This window comes from Diorhabda sublineata, chromosome 7 (assembly GCF_026230105.1).
Source record: "Diorhabda sublineata isolate icDioSubl1.1 chromosome 7, icDioSubl1.1, whole genome shotgun sequence".
Classification (NCBI taxonomy): domain Eukaryota; kingdom Metazoa; phylum Arthropoda; class Insecta; order Coleoptera; family Chrysomelidae; genus Diorhabda; species Diorhabda sublineata.
The window spans coordinates 8,132,500-8,155,581 of record NC_079480.1 but is presented as its reverse complement, the minus strand read 5'-3'; the positions used below and the strand labels follow the sequence as shown (position 1 = coordinate 8,155,581).

At 32.0% G+C, this 23,082-nt stretch overlaps 2 protein-coding genes across 2 annotated transcripts in view; one reads left to right on the top strand and one right to left on the bottom strand.

Moving 5' to 3' along the window:
* LOC130446774 (connectin-like) overlaps window positions 1–23,082 on the top strand; it is a 776,872-nt gene that overhangs the window by 415,304 nt on the left and 338,486 nt on the right. The window lies entirely within an intron of this gene.
* On the bottom strand, window positions 19,274–19,672 carry LOC130446869 (uncharacterized). Its single transcript, XM_056783375.1, has one exon. It carries the CDS (start codon window positions 19,670–19,672, stop codon window positions 19,274–19,276), a length of 399 nt encoding a protein of 132 aa, XP_056639353.1.

Here is a 23,082-nt window from a genome sequence, read left to right as displayed (position 1 = left end):
TTTGGACGAAAAGTTTCCTGATGTCCCTTATTTCACCGAAGTTCATTGGCTCAGTCGAGGAATAGTTTCAAAAATATTTTTTGCATTAAGTGACGCTATTCAAGCATACATGTTAGATAAAGCAAACCAATTGATTGTGCCTTTTTGTTAGATATGAATAAACACTAGACTGATCTGAATATGAAGTTACAGGGTAAAATCTGATTGTCACGTAAATCTATTCATATATTCAAGCCTTTGAAAAAAAGTTGAGGCTGTGGGAAAATCACGTAAAAAATCAAACTTTGGACCATTTATGATAAGAGTTGAAATGCCGAGAACGAGCAATAGCTTCGACGTAGAATATTGCTTTTGATGCAACGTGTTAAGTGAAAATTACGACAATTGATGAAAATAGTCTTTTGAGTATGATTCAAATTGTGTTTCTAGTTAACAATATATTAAGAAAATGGTATTGAATAAATTAATTGTCACCTTCATATCATTGTTCAAAATTGCACCACAATGTTATCACAATCTCACATTATGTGTGAAATTATAAGTATTAGATTACGAATGTATGTGTTGAGTAGCTACCAATTCAATTGAAAACTGATTTGAGAATAAATATCATTATTAAATTCAAAAGAAAAAAGCAAAAAGAATTGTCAAATAAATGACATAACTACATAATATGAGACTACGGAATTTTATACGGTTTTAACTAATAGATGGAAGAATCCATAACAGAGGTTCAGTGATATATTTTATCAACGTTATGTTTAAATTGGTGCAATATTTCTCTTTCATATACCTACCAAAAAACTGCGACGGCATACATATACAGGATCAGTCACGTGTATTTATACTGTCTGTGTGTGAAATTTTCCATGATTTGTACCTCACAGTAAAGAGGGTTGCTACTTAAGGTTCGATATATGGCAACATGAGGAATGGAATCAGAAGGTGTTGTTATACGAGTGCTATTAGAGTGGTTTACAGATACTTAACATATTCATCTTGGTCAAAAAAGGGAATTAAATCGCACACATTTTCGTACGATGACTTTCTATGGCCTTCCAACTGAACCAACAGCAGTGTACCGATCAAATCGCTTCGACTTTTCCAAATTCAATCATGGTCGCACTTCTCCATAGTATGTTTCACTAGCATACATTTAATATTGTATCAACATTTGGCTATTACGAATATTTGTTCGCATTGAATACTGCATAATTTGAAATCGCTCAATGAAAAGCTCGAAAAGCCTAGAAAAGTCAATCGGAGTGCTTCGAAAGACGTCTATAAGATCGTGACAGGCGAAGAATCATGGGTCTACGCGTATGAACCGAAAATTAAACAACCATCGACTGTGTGGGTTTTTCCAAGACGAATTATATCCAACAAAAGTTGTTCGAAGCATTTCGAGGCGGATGGTCGCTTGTTTTCTCGGAATAACTGGACATGTCACCATCTTTCCATTAGAGCAAGGTAGGACGGTCAATTCTGAGTAGTAAATAAGCATTTGTTTGCCAGAAGTGTTCGAAACCAATCGCAGAAGACCAATCATTCTCTACTACGACAATGCAAGCTCTCACACATTTAAAACCAAAACATTTATGCACAGTCAAAACATTGAATTGGTGAGTAATCCGCCGTACAGCCTTTGTTTGGTACTCAATGATTTCTACTTATTCCCTCTGATAAGAAATAAATGGTGAGGTTAACGTTTTTCTACATCCGAGAAGCTTAAGCATCAATATTAGTCGGTAAATTGTTTTTTTGTAGACAAAAGCTTGTAAAAGTGAAAAATTAACATAAACATAACTGAATAAAGATACAAATACAATAAAATTTTAATGTACAGAAAGAAACCACAAGAAGTAACAAACTGTATATAATAGTGATAGATAATAATTAGTATATAAGTCCATAGCAAAAATTGAACCACTATGCTATGGTTTCAATTGGCAAGTGATTGTACATTTTTTGCATTGTAAAATATTGAGCCCTCAACAAATTCTTGACGTGGAGCAGGTCCTTTCTGAAACTAGAGAAGCGTGCTTACGAATTAGGCAAACGGATTCCATGATCAATAAGGAAGGAAGAGTCAGAATTTTTAATCTTTGAAAGAAGTCCCTTCAGTGAGTTCGAGTATATATATCTAACAGCTCCCTTTTGTAGTTTGGAGATTCGTTTAAATTGAGTCGCATCACACGTACCCCAGAAGTGGAGGACATATCGGAGATGCAACTCAATAAGGGCATGATAGAATGTTGAGGGGATGGATAAGCTCAGTTGTTTGGAAAATGATTTCAGCACAGAATAGGAGGAACTCAATTTTTAGGATAAGGCGGCAATATGTTACTCCCATTTCAAGGAATTGTCCACAACAAGCCCTAAGAATTTTACAGATTACAGATTCAACGATGTAAAAGGTGGTATTATTTAATGAAAAATGCCGCAATGTATTTTTATATGATGAAACTTTGATTTTAGAAACGTTGGGACAAAGAAAATTTGAATTGCACCATAATTTGAGGGTGATTAGGTCGCTAGATATGGTCCTATGAAGTGCCGTGAGATCAGGGTTGCTCCAATGTAATGTAAGCTATCCAAAAAATTATACATATACAGTTGGACGGTTGTCAAGAACTGACTTTGTTTAAACCTTCTAAAAAGTGGGCGGCCTAAATCTTTGACTAATGCTCAGTAAAATAGATTGGTGGAATGTGCAAAAGACAAATTAACATTAACATTAACTCGAAGGCTGGCTCAGCGATTTCGGTTTTCGCATAAGACCATCAGTCATATGTCTACATAGACATAAAATTAGTTTCAAATTCTCAATAATTGATCATGCACGCTCGAAAAATACACACTTGAAATTTTGAGTCTATTTTCAAAACTCCAATGGAAGTTCAATTAATTGTTACTTATTTTCAAATTTTTGTTTAATTCAATGTTCAACGTTACGCTATGGTAGTGGTCCAGTTTCAATATGGTTATTACAGGACAGTTGAAATTAAATAAAGAAATATACTGACTCTCTATTCTTAATTTTTCACAGCTAATAAGTGAATTTTTTTAATTTTTAGGGACAGTCAACAATTACAAACAAAAAGATGGTCGCGAAAAAATCGGGATAACTGAGGAGCCATGAAACGAAAATTTCTAATAATTTCTGATAAAGAATTCCGCAGTAATAAACAAACACAACTTGGAAATGTCACAATGCTGATAAATCTACATAAAACATTTTTCTGGTGCTGGTATCTGGCGTTAATTCATTTTCATTTTTCTTAACAAATTCATTTCGTACCTCACGCCTTTTAACTAATTATTCGTTTTTTTTGACTCTATTTGTTGGCGTTTTATTTTTGTACAATAATTCAGCATGAAATTCTCTTAAATTCCGTACTTGTTTTCAAAGACAAAATTACCAAGGACAAAAAACCTCTACCGTTTTTAGCTATTTATTTTCTTTCAGTTTAATTCCTATTCAACTTTTCATTTCCTGAATTTTATCATCTCCAATTGTGAGTTGTTAACACGGAAACATTGTTACACAGTGCCGGCCTTTTGTGTTTAGGTGGATGTACCAATAACCGACCCCACGTTAATATTTTACTTCGAAATTTTGCTACAAAAATAATTAAGTCAAAGAAAAACTCATACAAAGACAGAAATTCAGAATACAAGATTGAGTATTGTTCAATTGGGGAACAAATCGTGGAACAAGCACTAATAATACAGGTCTGCGAAGAGAAAGTATAGTAGTTGCAGCCGTTTAATGATTTTGTGGTGATCAAAATGGGAATGACCTTAATAATTATATGAAATATATGTTATTTCACTATAATATCATACGACAGTAACATATAGGGAACTTTATTATCAAATAAAACGAGACGAATAAATATTTTCATGAGATATAAGGCAAGACAAGATATAAATATAACGTCATATCAACATTAGCGATGGGAAAAAACCGTAACAAATTATGATTTATGAAAATGTGCAGTAATGTCCGAAATAATTGAGAGGTGACATATTTATTCATTTTGGCAAGATTTTCTTACAAATACTTCTGATACTGAATTGAATTAGAGTTACAAGGTTCAAAAGCGTCTTATGTGATGAAACTACTTGGGCTAAGCATCATAAAAATAGTTAATCCTTCAAAATTCTTCCATTTCATACATTATATGCGATACTCAGAAACCACATTTGGTCAATTTCACTAAATAGTTGCGCTTATGACATCAAAACTGTTATTCGTAACGGAAATCGCAAATATCAAAAAAATAAAAAGTGAATATACTTCGATCATAGGCTTAGGTGGAATACATATGCCTTTCAAGCCAATAACTTGGATGTGATGCCCTTCTACTCTTTTTTATTTCGTTTCACAGTCACAAATTCCTGTCTCTCGTAGTTATTCCATCAATTCTGTATACCCTTATTCCTCCTTTTTACTTGTTCCTTCTTGTTGTATGTTCATTATTTTTTTTTGTTGCTCTAAAATCTGTCATTGCCTGTGGGTGACAAAGAACTTATTAGTCTGCTTAGTTCTGTTTCTCCAAATAAATTCCAGATTACGTTATTTGTTCTTCCCAGCTATTATTTTCTTCTCATTCCACCCCTAGTATCCTCCTAGTAACTTTTTTATCGTATTTAGTGTCTCAATTAATCACTTTCCTTCATCATCCTTGCCTCTTAATTTCCTCCCTCTTTACAGTCGTCCTTGATAACCACCTCAAAATATACATTACTTTGAACATGTTATAAGCTCATTACTTTTTTTCATTCTGTGGTATTAAGAAGGTTCACATTGTTCCTTTCCTTTGGGGTGTTGTTTTAATACTGTGTTGGTCTGGAAACATTTTGATATTCTTTGGTTTGTTTTTATCTTCGTTTTTGTACGTTCGAGTCTCATTTTGGTAATACCTAGAAGCTTTTTGGGAATAATGAGATCTTTGTACTGCTGTACAAATAATTTCTACACACAGTATCTTAAGATTTTTGGAAATATATAAGAACAGAAAAAAATTACAGATCATATTCACACCCTATTGTTTGTGTTTGCTTTAGAATGAAAATGGTCTGTGACTTGTCTTCCAGATCTGAACCCGCATTTGTATTCTTCGAACAAATTTTCTCTATATTATCTTTACCTTCTTTCTATCGTCGTAGCCATTATTTTCTAGACTGTATCTAGTAACGCTATATCTCTGTAATTTGTGCATTCATTTATTTTCCTTTCTTGTGTATTGGTACCATTATTGTGATTTGTGATATAGTACCTTTTAAATGATAGATTCCTGTCCTCAGATGAATTACGTACGTATTGGCAAGTATACAAAAAGCGGCAATTGAATTATGTACGAGCAAAATAATGTAAACTACGAACTACAGGATCTATCCTGGAATAACCTTCTATTAATACACCTGCGCAACTAAGTTAATGATAACATATGGGTCGATGGAGCGATGGAAATTGACACAGCTAACAAAAACTTCGCGGTTATCAAGTAAAAGGCAAAGTTTATCTTGCTTGTGTATCACGAGGGTCATAACTACCCCCAGATATGATTTCACCTTTTCTGAAATTCTCAACTCTACACATATTCGAACGAAGGAACGTTAGATCTGTAACGCTGAAAATACTTACGACAACAACTAATCCAAGCACATTCTACGAACTATAGAAGAGTAGTCGTCAAACATAACTGCTTACAATTTTATGAGGTAATCTATCGATGACATAGTTCCAACATATAACAAATTTATAATAATATTTCCAGGTAAAAGATACTGGAAGGGTGATACAACACTCAATTAACGAATGGGTATATCTTGAAGGTTTGGTTTTGATCATATTCTACCAAATTGACAAAATATAAGATATTAATAATAGTAGTAGATGTACGAGGGTGGTTACTTAAGTTTTGAGATATGGTAATACTGATGTGAATCTGACATCACCATTTTCATTGACTATTCTATTAGTGAACGTGATCAGAAAGTGTTGTCATACGAATGCTATTTGAGTTGTTTACAAATACTTAAAACATTCATCTTGGTTTTCTATCACTTTCGGCGTGGATTAAACCAACAGCAGTATGTCCATCAACTTGCTTCGACTTTTGGTGATGAGGTACCACCTCAAACCACCGAATTAAATCGTAGTCGCACTTCACTACAGAATAAATATTATTATTATACATATTGAAGACGTACGATTATTCACACGTACACAAATATGCACATAGACATACATACGTTTCATGAACCACCAAAATAACTACGTTCCTCTACCTTTCACACTGTTTCATGGCACCCCTTTCTATCTCTTACTTACACGAATCCAACCGAGAGTTCATGACGACACATCTGAGAGGAAAAAACACAAATTATGTTCGATTCTACACTACAGATGTGGCCCGAATAAATTTGTTTTGCTTCTTAATTCATCCAAATGTTCGTAAATTGATAACTGGAATAAATAAAGTGTAATTGCAGGCAATTCAAGTTCTATATGTATCCAAATTAAGGTATCAATACAGACAAAAGAATAGTGGCGAAAATGTCATTACTAGGTGAGGAAAAGATTTAGGCTACAGTGGACATAATCTTCAGGTCAATAATAAGCTAGTGTTTCATGTTATTACAATTGATGAAATCCACAACATACCTAATAAGTACAGACTGTAAAACGGTAAAAATTATGGGGCTGGAACTATATGAATAGTTGCAGCTATATATTTTTAGAAGCTTGAAGGTATGAAATCTGCTGTGGCCGAGTAGAATATTAACTGTCTAGTACTTGCATACCTTACTAGACAAAAAGAAGAACTTGGTTAAAAATAATGAATGATTTTTAAAACGCAGTTAAAAGTAGTGTGAGATTGTCATTACCTTATCTGGCTTCTACCTTATATATCATTACCTTATTTATCTAAAAGTGATGTCATGAGAAAAAAAATCTCATTTTCAAATATCTTTTTGAATGTTTTAGGTCGTCGATACGCCGCTTTGGATCATATTCTAAGTACCCCTATGAGAATCTCAAATACCATTTCATTTGAGAATAAAGTTGGTTTTGTAGATCTTATCTAAATCCGACTCTGCTATTGAAATTACGAGAAGTCGACCAAATTGGCATTTGAGAATTATTGATTCATTTTTTTGTTGTGCTAGAACTTTCTAATTTCGTTCATTCCTTGAACGGTTTTTGTTTTGTTATCACGAATGAATAAACTGTGTCGATTGAGAAAGAGAATGTCACAAAGTATTGAAGTGGCAAAATCAATACTTTTACTCACTTACAGAATATAGAAGCTAACAGTGCAGTTTTTAGAGAAATATTTCCCCCAACATACTTCTATTCACTCAGAGAATTTTGTTCGTAAGGAAAATATCATTTTCACACTTCGAGTAGCGTTTGAGTACCATAAATTGACATTCGGACTCTCTCGAAGTCACTTACACGAAATAAACGTTAGAATTATAAGTCTATCAGGAATGTTCGGCTGATGCTTTATTGAACAGGTGATTTCAGTTACTAAAAGTGGTCTGGAATTTTGCTGAGTAACTGGATTAACAAAAAAATTACCAGTGTGAAAAGGAAACCCCAATTTTTCTTTCCTCTATCAAATAACTTCGTCACATTTATTTTTAAAATATCTTTATCAGTAATTAAGTAAAAATTACTGTACGTGATTAAATTCAATTAACGTTTTACGATTGGAAAGAATAATTTAATTTTCAACTAATCTTATGCATTTGAATCCTGTCAGTTTTTATTGAATTTTGAAAATAGCTAGATACTAATATCCTATGGATATCCTATGAATTTAAATCTGTATCTTGATGGTGAAAACCTGAATTTTTCCTACGAATGGAAATGCTTATTTGGAATATTTTCGTTAATCTTGCGTTGCTGTTTACTTTGTATGTGAATTTCTCTGTATTCTGGCTCTATTTAGTTTCTCAAATGAGTCCTCTAGTGTTTTATATTCGGCACGAGTACGATTTCCGTGGCGCCTGTATTTGACTATGCCATTTTATAAATCGACCCAAAATAAGTCGAACATGAAGAATTGAAGAATGAAGAATGAAAGTTTTCGATATCTCGCTTCGTTTTCGAGATGTCGATACTTGAAGTTGGAAAAATTTATTTTTATATAATATTTGTATATATCAACCTTACCTAACCTAACCTTCTCGTGGTGCATTTTGAGTGTAAAAATTGTCTAAAAAAATTTTTCTTCGCGTGATTATTTTAAATATTTTTATTATTATTTTTCTTTCTTATGGGAAAATAAATAACTTTTGAAAGCATTCAGAACTTACTTTTCGCTCGAAAGAGGATATTTCCACATTAAATTACTAATTAAATCTTCAAACTATCATTAAATATTTTTTTATATCATAAATAATGACAAACAACCGACAATTCTTTATGAAAAACATCAAATTATTCATTTATTCATCGTATGTTGAGTTATATTCATCACAGAGTGATGAAAGTTATCAAAAATGGTTCATTTTGTTATAAAAATCTGTTTTTTTTTCAATATAATTTTGGTGTATCGGGATAAATAATATAAAAATTTAATAAAAAATCTTTTGTTCATTGAACTACAAGATTCGTATTGAATTTCAAGTGATAAAATATTCATTTGGAACGAATTATTGAATGCCATTTGTTCAGTAAGCGAGTTTTGACCTAACGTTTGATTATAACTTTAAGTATCAATATCTCGAAAACGATGCTTATATTTGTTAGAAAAATAAGAGCAGCGAATCTGTTGTTAAATTCGTTACATATCGCCATGAGTATTTATCAAATATTTTACAAACTCTCTCTTGGAGGTATAAGAAAAATAGTTTTCAAACCATGAACCATTTATAAGCAAATTTCGTTATGCTGACATTTTTTACAAAGAGAATATCAAAAAACAAACTGGATATTTATAGACGCTGATCAGTTTCAACCCAAGGTTTTGTACATATAAAAAAGTTTGGATTCAGAAATCAATTTGATTATACCTATTTAAAACAAGAAATAATCGTTAAAATTGTCTTGGAGGCAGAGGAAAATTATTTCTGGTACCTACCTCAAAGTGTTCAGAGAAAAGTAGAGAATATTTATAGATGGTAAAACAAGTACAAATTTTGGTGTAAGCTGGTGAGTAACCCCTCATATATTTCTGGAATTAATTTTCAGAATTTGGGTTCCAATTTCACAGTACACATAAAACTAATTGAACACAAGCAGCAATGATAATATTGAAAAGACTGCAACAGATATTTGGATTTTATTGTATTTTAAATTAGTGAGGATATGGTGTAGTAAGAAGAAATATTTCTGATAAGCTTATTCATGAAGCGATCAGTAGAATTCTGAGTGTGAACCTGTTTATTAATCTGATTTTTGTTTATTTTATTTTTGACTCGTATAAAATCTCTTTCTGCTCAAATTTTTCACAAAAAGAACATCTAACAATGAACTGTACATTTATGGATGGTGACCAGTTTCAACTCAAGCTTTTGTACAATTGTGATGTTTGGATTTCCAGTGATCACATTTATAACACATGCTGAACAATCCTAATTGACTTTGGGACATGTAATTTCCTCCTCTATGATGTCTTTCTCGAAATCATGAGAAAAATAGTTTTGAAATGCTGAATCAGACTATTACTATTGTCATATCCTCATTACTGATATTCATAACTTTAATTTGCTCTTAAATGCATCAGTAAAATACTTTTTCAACGAGGAACTACCTTCTAGCCATCGGAAGCAAAAATCAACCAAATTATGCCTCTTGTTAACTAGAAATAATCGTTAAAATTTCCTTGGGGAAAAATATTTCTGGTAGTTACCTGACATTTGTGAAGTTTGGATTTGGTTGAAAAAAAAATTGATATCATCAAGTGATGTCATTAACACATGCTGACAAATCTTAATTGAAATTGAGACATGTCATTTCCTCGATTCATTGTATAATTTTGGAAATATTAGTTGATGGTCATGGCAGCCTTTTTCTAAGTACTTTAATAAAACTCAATTGTAACTGTATCTATTAGTACTAATTGCGTTTTGCTTTTAACCAAAATTACAACTCTCGGTCTCTAATGAAATTTATGATACCTTCTGGCATTTCATATTACGACTGTCGCTTTTCACTTCACTTTCCGCAAATGGAATCGCATTACTCTATAAACTAGTTCATTAAGTTTTATTTGACATGTTTTCGTAAATTGGATTTTGATACAAAAAATGGTATTTATATTGGCATGCTGGTATCACATTTTCCAAAAGGAAAGTATATAAATTACGCTAGTAAAAACTAGTAATTTTTATAATGTATATTTTTAAATACGTCAATATTTTGATGAGGGATATTGAAGGGAATATGTTGAGATGTTTATGTAAAATATAGAGCTAATTATAATCATACCAGATGAGGAAGAAACTTTGAGTAGTTACTATATCATACTCAAATAATATGTACAAATTTCTTCAATTTCTCAGACGTTCTGATATAATAATCTATCTAAATCTTCTTGATTTTAGGTCTCTTCTGTTTCAAAATTAGTTTTTCTAAATAATTTTTGTTCCTAACTAATTTTGAAAGAGAAGAGACTAAATCTAAGAAAGTAAAGAAATTTGTACATAATATTTGAGTATGATATAGTAACTTCTCAAAGTTTCTTCCTCATCCGGTATGATCATAATTAGCTTCTATATATTACCAGTTTTTCTAAATAATTTTTGCTCGTAACTAATTTTGAAAGGAACATAAAAATAATATGTATGTACATTTCGATAAACATTATTATTCTCTTGTATATATTTTCCTCATTCAAATTACGATTTTAAAATTGTTCATTATAGTTTTTGTATCACAAAACTGTGATAGAGAAAATAAAATTTTGCCTGAAAACCAGAATGCAGTTCTAACAACTGACTAATTATATATCAAAACTTTCTGTAATATTCATCTGTTTATTTTGTTTCAGGTCAGTTTATATAAATACGAACTACGAGTACATTTTTATTATTCACTTGAGGCAATATCGCAACTTGGAGGTAAGAAACAATTCATGAATATGAATAAATTTTTACTAGAATGTTTAAAAAACGATGAGTTTGTAGTTTCTCAATGTTCAATTTCAATTCTCTTTTTTTCTTCTGGCGTCAAGTTTATGGGGAACTATAGATAACTGTTGGTGGAATACCTTCCCATGACATATAACTCGGAGTTATTATAAAAAATTTGCAAATCCTGTAACTTACATGCCTAAGTAAGATACATTGTTAGATTAAAAATTTAACAGATAAAAAACGAACTATTCTAATGCATGGTAATACTTCTTGTGTCACATATATGGATATTGATTGAATCCTATTTTAAAAGCTGGAACAAAAAATTTGATGATATTTTTCAGAAGGGTATATTCGACGACTGCCACTCGAGTTTTGAGATATGACAGAATTAATGTGAAAATGTCAAATTTGATATTGTCATCATAAAGATTGATATTTTTAATGATGAAGGTACTCAGAACGAGTTGAGTTGTTTACAGATTCTTGAAACATTCATTTTGACCAAGAAATTGAATAAACTCGTTAAGATTTTCTTGGGACCATGGGTTTCTCAAAATTTCCTTTTTTTAAATAATTTAATCTAATAAAAAATCAAAATAATAATAATTGTTAATTTCTTGGTCAAGATTACTTGTAGTATTTTGATTTCATTTTTTTAATACAAATCATTTTAAAGACAAATCTTAACGATTAGTTTTATTCCTAAAGATATCTTCTCCTATTTCTTCACCTTTCTCCGTTTAAGTTAATGAATAGAGTGGCGCTCCATTTGAGAATTTGAAAACATATTGAAATTTTTGAACATCATAAACACTTCAAAATCTGGCAACGAACTCTGACAACACACATTTGCATGATGAGCTTAGCCGGAGCCCAAAATGTGACCTTTCAGGTTGAAAGTTGTTCGTGGCTTCCTGCGAATGTTTTGATGATTTCACTAACAGTTTTTGAGCCCAAGTCCCTGTGGCGGTCATTGTTTCTGTAGCACCAAAGGGCGTTGACTATGCTCCTTGGCACTTTATTCTGGAATCTCTGTATTATGTCTAAGTTGTTTTTAATGGCACATCCCCAAAGTTGTAAGCGATAAGTCCAAATTGTTCTAAGTTATTCTGGTAATTTTTTCTTCCCTTTTGTTCCGAATAAGATCAAGACATAGCTAGAAGAGAAAAGTCTTGCGTTCGTATCAAGCTCCAATGGAATCATTAACTAAACAGTGCCAACGTGTATGTTATTCTTGTATTAGGTGCATTACTTTGTTTAATGGTATGAATGGTGACTACTATGCTGCTCCTTCCATCTTAAATTGTATCAAATTATTAATTAATTTATTGGCTTATTAATAATATTATTCTCAAAGTCTCTGTTAATACGATAAAGTGGAATCATACCAACAAAAAAGTTATCATAAAAAAAATGGTGCATATGAACATCCTCCAGGTTTACTGTCGGCTATTATTATTACTTGTGGTTTATTGATAGTGCCTTTTTGAATGACATTACGCTCGTTGAAAACTAGATATGACGAAAAGAAAACTCCAACTCAACTTATTCGGATGTCAACAGAAAATTCCATATTTTAATGTCTTTAAATGTCGCTTCCAATTCTATATTTCAAAATTGAGTGTGATATATAGAAATTACAAGAAGGTGAACTTAATCTAAAAATGTTCGTTTTTCAGAAAAAAAGAACTTATAAATAGTTTGTAACGCGCATTTATACTTTATTCTCATCGATAGATCATCTATTGAAATAAAGTGGAAATTCCGTATGTGCTTTTCCAAAACGAAAGCTACTCGTTCATACCTTCACTATGTGTAGCTTCTCAACCAAGATTCTAATAAATGTTTTCCACATTTTGTGAACACGTGGGCCATAAATTCTCTACCTGTCTTGTTTGTATTAGGTTGAGAATGTTCTCACGACGAAACTCCACATTGTTTTGAATAAATTGTATTAAACACACAATCTGACTGCAAGACTGCTGCTTATAAAGCAGCTTACAACAAAGCAACAAACAAATCACTCACAACTTACAATTGGAAAAGAGAATGTCGTTTCCATAATTATGAAATATACGCGAAAGTCAGTGGAAACAATCACATACACGAGCAGATTTCATAGTTTGTATAGAAAATAATAGTCCACTCAAATTAGTTATTTTACAGAGAAATTCTCTCCACAGCAACAAGAGCAGTCCATTCCGATGTATTTTGGCCGCAGTCTCGAAAATGCGAGGGGGCAACGATATTGACATATATACCAAAAATTGCTGTTTCTGCACTTATTTCCACATTTTGCGAGAAAACTATGTGTCCCGGTGATAAACTTAATCCAAATCAGTTGTAGAAAATAAATTTCCTTCAACTTTGTCATCAAAAATTTTATCCTACTTTGTATAGTTAAGCCACTCGAGGATGCGCAGAAGATTTAAGAAATTTTCTTGCATTATTTCGAAAAGTATGCTTAACTGGGGAAAATAGTGGATTGCAAAATTGTAGTATATAAAATTCCCGGCAACTTTTGTCCAAAACGCATATTTTCGCGCGAAAGATTTTTGAGAATCAAGTTTTCCAATTTTCTGGGAAAACTGTGCGTTTGAAAAGATTCAAAAATTCTTGCAACGGAATCTAATACACAAAAAAGGGAATTATTAGAAATGGTCACATTCATAAGAACGAAAAAGCGAAATTCATAGTTTTATTTTGAGATTTCTAATAAAACTACAAATAATTTAATTGATGACTGCTATATATTTGAGATGAAGGGACCAAGGAAAAATCAATTTTTTTTTAGAACAAAGTTATAAGTTGATTTTATAATTATTTTGATATACATGATGAAGATTATGTCTAGATCAATATAAATAAACAAGTTGTCATTGACAATATCATATTTTGATAAAGACTTAATGGGGGGACTTTGAATTTGGGGTGTGATTGTAACATTCATGAAAGTCTGGAGCGCGTCATACTCGCGTTTATTATATGCAATGCTTTAGATAAATGATCTAATGACAATAATATAGAGTATAACCTGAAAAACAGTGACAAATCAGCGACTAAGAACGTTGTTATAATAATATGCTATCTTAAAAATTGTTGATTGCCTTCACTATTGATTCCATATGAACAGAAAATTATTTTTAAATTAAATTCACACACCTGCCTTTGTAGAAATGATTCGCTTCAGTGGAAAAACTTTATCGATACATGGAAATGTGTGCCAGCTTTAGACATACGTTAATTGAATACGTCAATAAATTTCGTCACAAAGACTCGATCCAATAATGAGAACTTCGTGAATAATGGAGAGATATATTATGTACGTTATAAATAGAACAATACTGTATAAGAATTGATGTACTAATTGGAATTGTAATAGAGATATACACACATAATCAATTTTCAAATTAGAAAATAATTTTTGAACAAGGGAAAGAATGCGATAGGACGTACGATGAAAATTTATTTAGATATTTATCATGAAGTTCTAAATATACAAATGATAGTTTAAATGTTCCAATGGACAAAATATAAGAGTGGTGAGTTACAGAAAAAATTCAATATCAATTCAAACACGTACCATGAGTTATACATTCTCATTAATGTTGTACTTACAGTTATTGTGACACTCCTGGTAATATTTTCTTGAACGATTTTTGGTAATTTCTGTAGTGTGTGAGGATGTTGTGAGGTTAATTCAATACAATAAATTATAATGAGTTTTTAGACATAGTAAACGTTGTCATACAATATAGATAAAATATACGAATCTACAGTGAAGAAATTTCTTGGAACATCTAAACTTAAAAAGGAATGACTTGAGGAAACTTTTAAATACAAGTAATATTTCCAAAAACAACTATCAAATATCCACGTTGAGGTGTTATTTTCCTAATGTATATTCCTACATTTTTTCTATAAATAAATGAAATGGATACAAGCTGAAACAGAGAAAATAGTATAAAACACTAATAACAGAAGGCCTTTCCAGCATTCGTTCCTTCGGTTACTTACGCTACGTGCTTGTGTCCGAATTTGGAACTCTTAGTTGAATAAAACTCCTTCTGTTACTTGTATTATAATATAGTATTCTGTCAGTTCCTATAAGATGCAAAACGCTTTTCCTTTCAGGGCGTTTAGTGAGAAACTAGAAAATATAATGCTGGTCAACAGTTTCACCCTTAGAAACCCTCGATATTTTTATTCGTTTAAGATGTGAAAGACGAATCATGTGAATTATTTTGTTACTCAATTCGAAATTCGAATCTGTTTGAAATAAATTGAATCAGAGAATATCATTATTGTTATTCGATATGTTTTCAACAATTCCAAGCTGTTCACATAACTAGCGTCTTTTCTGTTCAATATACAAAATCGGCGACGAAGATGGAATGTTCCTGGTGTTAATTGCGAACGAATACATCTGGATTATGCTGAAGCGTTTGAATGTAAAAGTTATATTAATGCAAAATCCAAACGGCTGAAAGTGAGGATACTGAAGGATGCCCCGAGCTCTGGTTCCACCATTAAATTATTAGATTACATTTTCTCTGTACATGGAAATCCTAATGTTAGTGTTTCGTAGAATGTAACGATATTTTTAAGCTCAGAGCTGCAGCTCTACCGTACATCTTATGGAATTACCAAAAAAGCTCAAAAAAATTGAGTAAAAAATTCAATGAGCGCATAAAGAGCACATAATTTATATGCAAACAGTGTTTCGATTTAACATTTTTTCATACTATTGCACTGCTCGCCAAAAAAGTGTTAGCAGAGAAACTCGACTTTTGAATTTTATAGAAAAAAAAAAAAGATTTTCAATGATCATACATGGAAAACGCGAAAAACATATCAATAGCATGTAATTCTTGTGCACTCCGCATTTCGATACGAGTCATTTCTAATATAATGGCGCCTGCTCACCATACGCGAATAGACAGAGTCGTCAAAATTTCCTATTTCGAAAAAAGCCCAAAAATTTTGAGTAGTTAACAATTTAACGAGCATATAATTCGTATGCAACCAGTACCAACAATTCAAGATTTTTTCAGACTAGTGCTCTGCTCGTCGTACGAGTCTTAGCAGAGAATTTCGACTCTTGAATTTTTTCCCAAAAAGTCCAAAAATTCTTAGTCAAGAACTTAACTAGCACACCCATATATTAATTGTTTCTTGTTAGATTAGTTTAAGTGAAAATTATTTCAATTCAACACATGAGTAGCACATAAAAAACACTCAATTCAACGGCCCAGTTTACCCCTCATAGTTTCTTATCTTTTTGGCCGTGTCATAGCCAGTATGAACCTGTACTGGAGCAATAGCCAAGAAATCGTTATTTTGTTTGGAATCCGGGAAGTGTGTTTGAAAGATAACTTTTGTCATTTTTAGATACTTTCATAATTTGATCATATAATAATTCGAACATAATATCTCATTAGATAATCAGATCCTATGGAAAATAGAGAATATTAGTTTTATTGTGGTAGAAGATATGAATGTTAAAGCGAGAAGTGAAACGCTATACAGGAAAGTAACAGTTGTGAAGACTAAGAAAATGGAAAGTTACTATTAAATTTGGAACAAGATGTGAAGATAGTTAGCACCAGCTATAACCGTAAAATGCATAGAATAACATGGATTTTACAAGATGAGAGAATTAAGAACCATATTGACGATATGTTGATAGAAAAAAGAAACATCGGACAGAAGTGAAAGATGTGAAGAGTTATAGAGTTGAGGACGCAAATAGAGGACACTTTTAAAAAGAGTAATAAGGAAAATCAAGGAACTCTCAGAAAAACGAAAAGTAACCAATAAAAAGAAGATATCGTATTGATGACACAGGAAAACGAGGCGAGACAGGAAATGCAAGAGTATCTTGACAATAAACTGGGATTGATCAATGGAACAAATTCTTGGCTTCAAGAAAAGATGCTTCGATGAGGATATCAAAATGTATCTGGAGAAAGGGAATCTAGTACTACTAAAATACTAGAAACCTACTCGAAATAAACCACGAGAAAATAATCAGAAATCCGAACTAACACTAAAAGGCAGAAAAATGAAATATAGATGCGCAATGAACAAAAAACATTCAATAACATTTCAAAAACAGAGATTGAGAAATTTTCACCCAGCAATGGGATAGTTAACTAGCAAATACCAAATATGGAATAAATAACAAATTGTGTCCAATATGATAATGATGTAATGATGATCAGAGTCCCAATTGTGTGTCCAATATGAAAAACAATGCTCGATCTACTAATAAACTCTCTTCTGAATGTCCTTCTGTGATCTGCTATTCTACCATACACACCTCAAGAGCCATTAATCCGGGATATTCTGTCCTATCTGTTTATTCACTATCCTTACACGGTGGTTATTGAGCTCTCGAAAAATGGCTGCATTATATTTTTATCGGAAACTTTAGTCAACTCCTGCGGCACATAAAAACACCGAGTTTTTCCTATTTCTGGTCTTATTACATTTTACAATTATTCCAATCTGTTTGATGGTTGAATCTATTACATCAGCAATACGTCCAGGAGTCATATCCTGATCTATCATCAACAGTTATAAAGTTCATCAGCTTTTTCAGAAGGAAGCAGATGGAACAAGGTAAATCGTTCGAAACCAAATTCTTACGAGGAAAATGTTCAATCCATTTATTAGTTCTTCTAATATCAATTGCAGATTATAAAATTTATTATTTTTTTAATTTTTTTTTTTCAAAAATATGTTCATCTTATGTAAGAAAGTATTCGTTAAAAAGCAATCGAATCATTATAAATGATACGCCGTTATTTACACAGATGAACTTAATTGTAATCTTACCTAGAAAATAGAAAAAAATCATTATTATACCTCGTCAACTTGCTTAAAATTTATTTACTTTAGTTAATTCAGCAATTCTTATTATTATTGCATTATCAGATTACTGAATATTTTCCTTTTAAAAACATTCAAATATATTCAAAATAACTTGGTGTGTTTGTATATTTGAATCCGATTTAGTTTGTATGATGATTACTGTCTTTTGTTGAGTATTTGCTGGAAGCTATTTTCAAAATTTTCATATAAACCTTCTAATCAATCACACAATCCTTAGTTTTGCTATAAAATAATGAAGAGGTAGGCTTCTAGTATATTACTTGAACAGTGGCTTTTAACATTATCAACCTAACTGTAATTCACTCAATAAAAACTGTCAAATAATTATATTTTATCAAGATTCACCATTTTTATTATTCATTCTCGTTAAGTCAAAAGCAAATATAAACGCAGAAACTTGAATGAATTTATGTGTCATTTTGTTTGAATGTATTCCTCAAGAGTATAACGACAATAAACCTTCTCATACAGGTTTTCATATAAATACCTAGCGTATAAATACAACTCCTCTCACAAATTTAAATCACGATCTAAACTTTTCGTTATTATCATTAATAATAAGTTACTGGATCATTTCTCGGGATATACTGTTTTGTTCACACAATTCTCCTTCTTTGATGAAATAATTAGTGGCTCTTTGCCAGTTTTCTCGTTCTTCAATATTTATAGCCTTCGCAAAATAATTGTTCCACATTACCCAAATTAGAGAGATTATTTATTTCTACAACTTCTTACTTTATCGTTATACCTCATAATTCATCTAAATTCAGACTGCTTTGAAGGAGATAATTTTCTCTTTGTCTTTCCAAGAGTATTTCAAATTTTATTAAACCAACGTTCTTTTATCAATCGGTACTTAAAAACGTATTCAAAAATTTTCAGACAACTGATTATATTAATTAGTATCTACATGAATTCTATGGGAATCGAGACTTGTTTACTAACTAATTATTTGCTACTGAAATCAATATTTCTTTGAATACTAATCATAATTTCAAAAACTATGATACCATCGAAAAAATAATGAAAATCATATAATATGAAATTTATAGTACCATTATAAATGAAGCGGGTATCTCTGCCTGAAATTGGATCGTTCTACTTACTAATGAAGATTTTTTATTACCATTTGAATGATGAATTCAGTAAGGGTAATTCTATTCAGCGATAACAGGTCTTAACAAAGACTCATTACTATCAGTATCGAACAAAGGATTTTCATTACATGGTAATGGATTATTCTTCTTCTACTTCTTGGAGATCTGTCGATCTGTTAATTCTGAAGCTGCCTCTGCATCTTTTCCTGAGAGGTGGATTGCCAACTAACTTTCCACCTTTTAGGTGGTCTCCCGGGAGGCCTTGAGCCGAGCGGGTTATTTACTAGGACTATTCTCGGAAGTCTGTTCTCGTCCATCCGTCTTACATGGTTGTACCACTGCCTCTTACGTTGGTTTCCCCATCTCACAGTGTCTTGTATCCCGCATTGCTCTTTGATATCTGTATTTCTTACTCTGTCTCTTCTTGTTTTGTCCACTATTGTTCTCAGTGTTTTCATTTCGGCCACCCTCAGCATTTTTTTCGTCTTGTTGGTGTCCTCGCGGACTTCCGTGCCGTACGTTATGATAGGTCTGATACAAGTCTTGTAGATTCTAATTTTGCTATATTTGCGCATGTACGGGTTGGACCAGACTATATCTCGTAGGCATCCTGATAGTGCGGATGCTTTGTTAATCTGGCTTCTTAGGTCTTTAACTGGGTCATGGGTACTTGATATGTCTATGACCAGATATCTGAATTGCATAACTTGTTATATGGATTATTAGCAGCAATATTTATTTCAACTGTTTTCAATTCTTTTTACGATGCTCGTTTCGAAGATTTACGGATTTATTATTCATGTCTTCTTCCAATTGGGGGGAATTTTCTGAATTATCTATCATTTCTTCTGTTCTTTCCATTTTTATAATTACAATCGTTATTATATGATTCTTCAATTGTTCATTTTGTCTTTAGAAATATTGTTGATTATGATATCTCCCACTGTTGACGTTATTTTTGTTAGGAATATTATTAAAATGTCTCGATGTCGTAGATATCGGCTCTGGCCTTTATAATTTATGTACAGGTATCTTATTTGATCGGAATACGTTTTTCCTCAAACCAAACACTTGCATTGGTGGATATGTGGAGTCTTGCAATTGGGCAGACCAAACTCTGCTGCGTATAGCTTGTTATCGTCCATGTAAAAAAGATGGGAGATGGTACAGTTGGTGTATCTGTTGGCTTTAATGTTGAATAAGTACTTTGTATCATTGAGCATTGTAGATAGGAGATTCATTGCACAACGGACTCAAGGATTCACCCTGGTGTATTCCGCTACGAATGGTTATTTCGTCAGTACTGAGAGAGTTTGGACCGATTTGCAGATGCAGGCTGGTTCGCCATCCCTTCATCATGGTTAAAAGGAAGCTGGCAATACTTGGGTGATCTTTGTAAAACTGCAAGACCTCCACAAGCCAGGAATGAGGTACACTATCAAACGCTTTCTTGTAATCCACGAATTATTGTTATAATTGTTATTATTGTTATATTGATAATGGTATGGATAATTGTTTGTTGATTTATCATTATATTGATCATTCTCATTCTATATTCTCGTTGAATATAGATTTGATTGGAAATTATTCTTATTATTATTTCGAATTTTAGGCTCATAAAATTGGCCATGAAGTTATTTGAAATTTTCATATTTGTTAACATAGGACATTGCATCTTCTAAAGAGTTACGTTTTTTCTCATTGTGCCTAATAATTGGAATCGATTGCCGAAAGTTATTAGATAGTCTGATTCTTGTTAGCTCTTGTTGGGAAATATATTTGTGCATACGTCAAGAGAAACTCACTAAACATTCAGCAATTTGAACGCTATGTTCATGTATGAAAATCGTATGAGTCGTTTTGAATATTTTTGCTGAAAATGGACAAATTGAATTTGGAGCGTCAATGAATATTTGTTTTTGGAAGGCAATGAAAACTTTTGTCAATTGAAACGGAGGCGTATCGCTTTCCTTACGAGAAGTGTTTAGGACGGCCACAAATTGCGACAACCGCATTAGTCATATCCTGACTGAAGAACCATGCATACATAAGCTATCTGCGCGTTGGGAATAGCGACTGCTCACTTATGATCTGAGCGAAAAAACAATCAAGACGGTGAATTGTGAAGGGCGAACGTTTGTTTTTTGGGAAAGTTACAGAATTGTGTTCATTGACTATCTTCAAAATGGTGAAACAATAACAGAAGAGTCTTACGATTGATTGCAGAATAGTGACCACATTTGGTGGACAAGAAAGTGCTCTTGGTTATCGCTACGACTAGATATCACGAATTTCATTTGAACTTGATTGACCACCTTTTGAATTCACTTGATATGATAGTTTTTAATGTTTCCTATCCTTGAAGTACCAGTTGCAGGAGAGACTTGATTGCCTATTTTGAGAAAGAAAGAGTCACCTATTATCTGGAAAGATTAAAGAGGAGAAAAGGTTGAAAAATGAGAATGATTATTGAAAATAATGTCTCCTTTTCTTGTTAGGTCAGAAACTTTTCAAACAACCTTTATAAATGGTGATACTCATATAAACGACCATTTGCAAGATTAATGGATCTCTTTGTTTGTTCTACATCTGTGGAATATATATAAACCTCAGATTAACTAAGTTAGGATTTATTGCCTCATTTGCTAAAATCACCTGATCTGCCTTCCTCTGATTAGTATTTGTTACGAAACTGGAATGGTGGAAAGAAACTTTACACAAATGAAGAGATGATGACAGAGAAAAGAACGCGTATTTTGCGGAACTTCTCTGTTTTATTTCATGGTATGAAAAAATTGTAAACTTACTGTGATAATGATATGTAATAAAATTGAAAAATTGAGAAATTAAGATATTTTTAAATACTAAAATAACTTGTTCGCCTTCATATTGTGCCTCAAAATATGACATAACTAATAATATGATCATCAGATTTTTGTAGCGCTTGCCGTATTGCCAATATTTTGATCCATTTGGAAAGTAATTAGTGAAAAGTCATACTAATGAAAATTATCATCACACAAGAAGAAAAACAATCTACCTTCATTAGTAAAGTTTTTCGTCTATAGGGGTACGAACAAGCGTTGGTATGTGATGTAATTTTGACTTACGAATACAATGAGACAGACAACCTACATATCTTATTAGAACGGTAAAATACAAATAGACGGATGACCCTATCAAGGGGTAAGGTATTTCTAACATTGTTTTGCAGTCCTTTATTCAATTATTCATTCATACAGTTTCCACAGAATTCTAGTCCTATATTTCTTGTGAACTTATTCGACCAAGTGGACCATGAAAAAACTTTGAAAGCTCCAACAGAAAAAAAAACATTCAATTCATTAATTGATAATTGTATTAATTCAGAAATAATATCGACTTTCAAGATTCTAATAGAATAGACATTGATCAAATTGTGGAAAATTGTGTGTAGAAATATTTTATTTTTGACAAAACCAGAAATATGGGTTTATACATTTCCATATCTCTCTGTGATACCAATTTTTTGAGCGAAATAACTAAATTTGAGATAATCATTGGAACAATTCTCGTATAATACTGGCAGACTTCTTTCAAAGTATTTTTTAGACAACGCCATCTGAAAGTTGTGTTCGTTCTGTATTCATTTACATACCGAAAGTTGCGTTTTGAGTGTTCCATGTAGTGACAATGACAGTTCCTTACTGCAAAACGCTTTCAGGACGCTCTGGAGTAGACAACTTTAATTTTTTCAAATGTAACTCTCCAGAAGACAATACATACTCATACCAAATTAAGAAATGAAATATGTTCACTCCAATATAAAATTCGGTAAGCATCCAACAAACTGTCAGTACACGTAGACTTATCATTTCCACTGTTTACCAATGAAAACATCGCATCGTGAACATAAATGATTTTCGATTTTCCGAAGCTATCAGAAGGGATATGTACCCAATTTATTTGAAATATTCCTGCAATACATCCTGCGATAAGCAGTTGC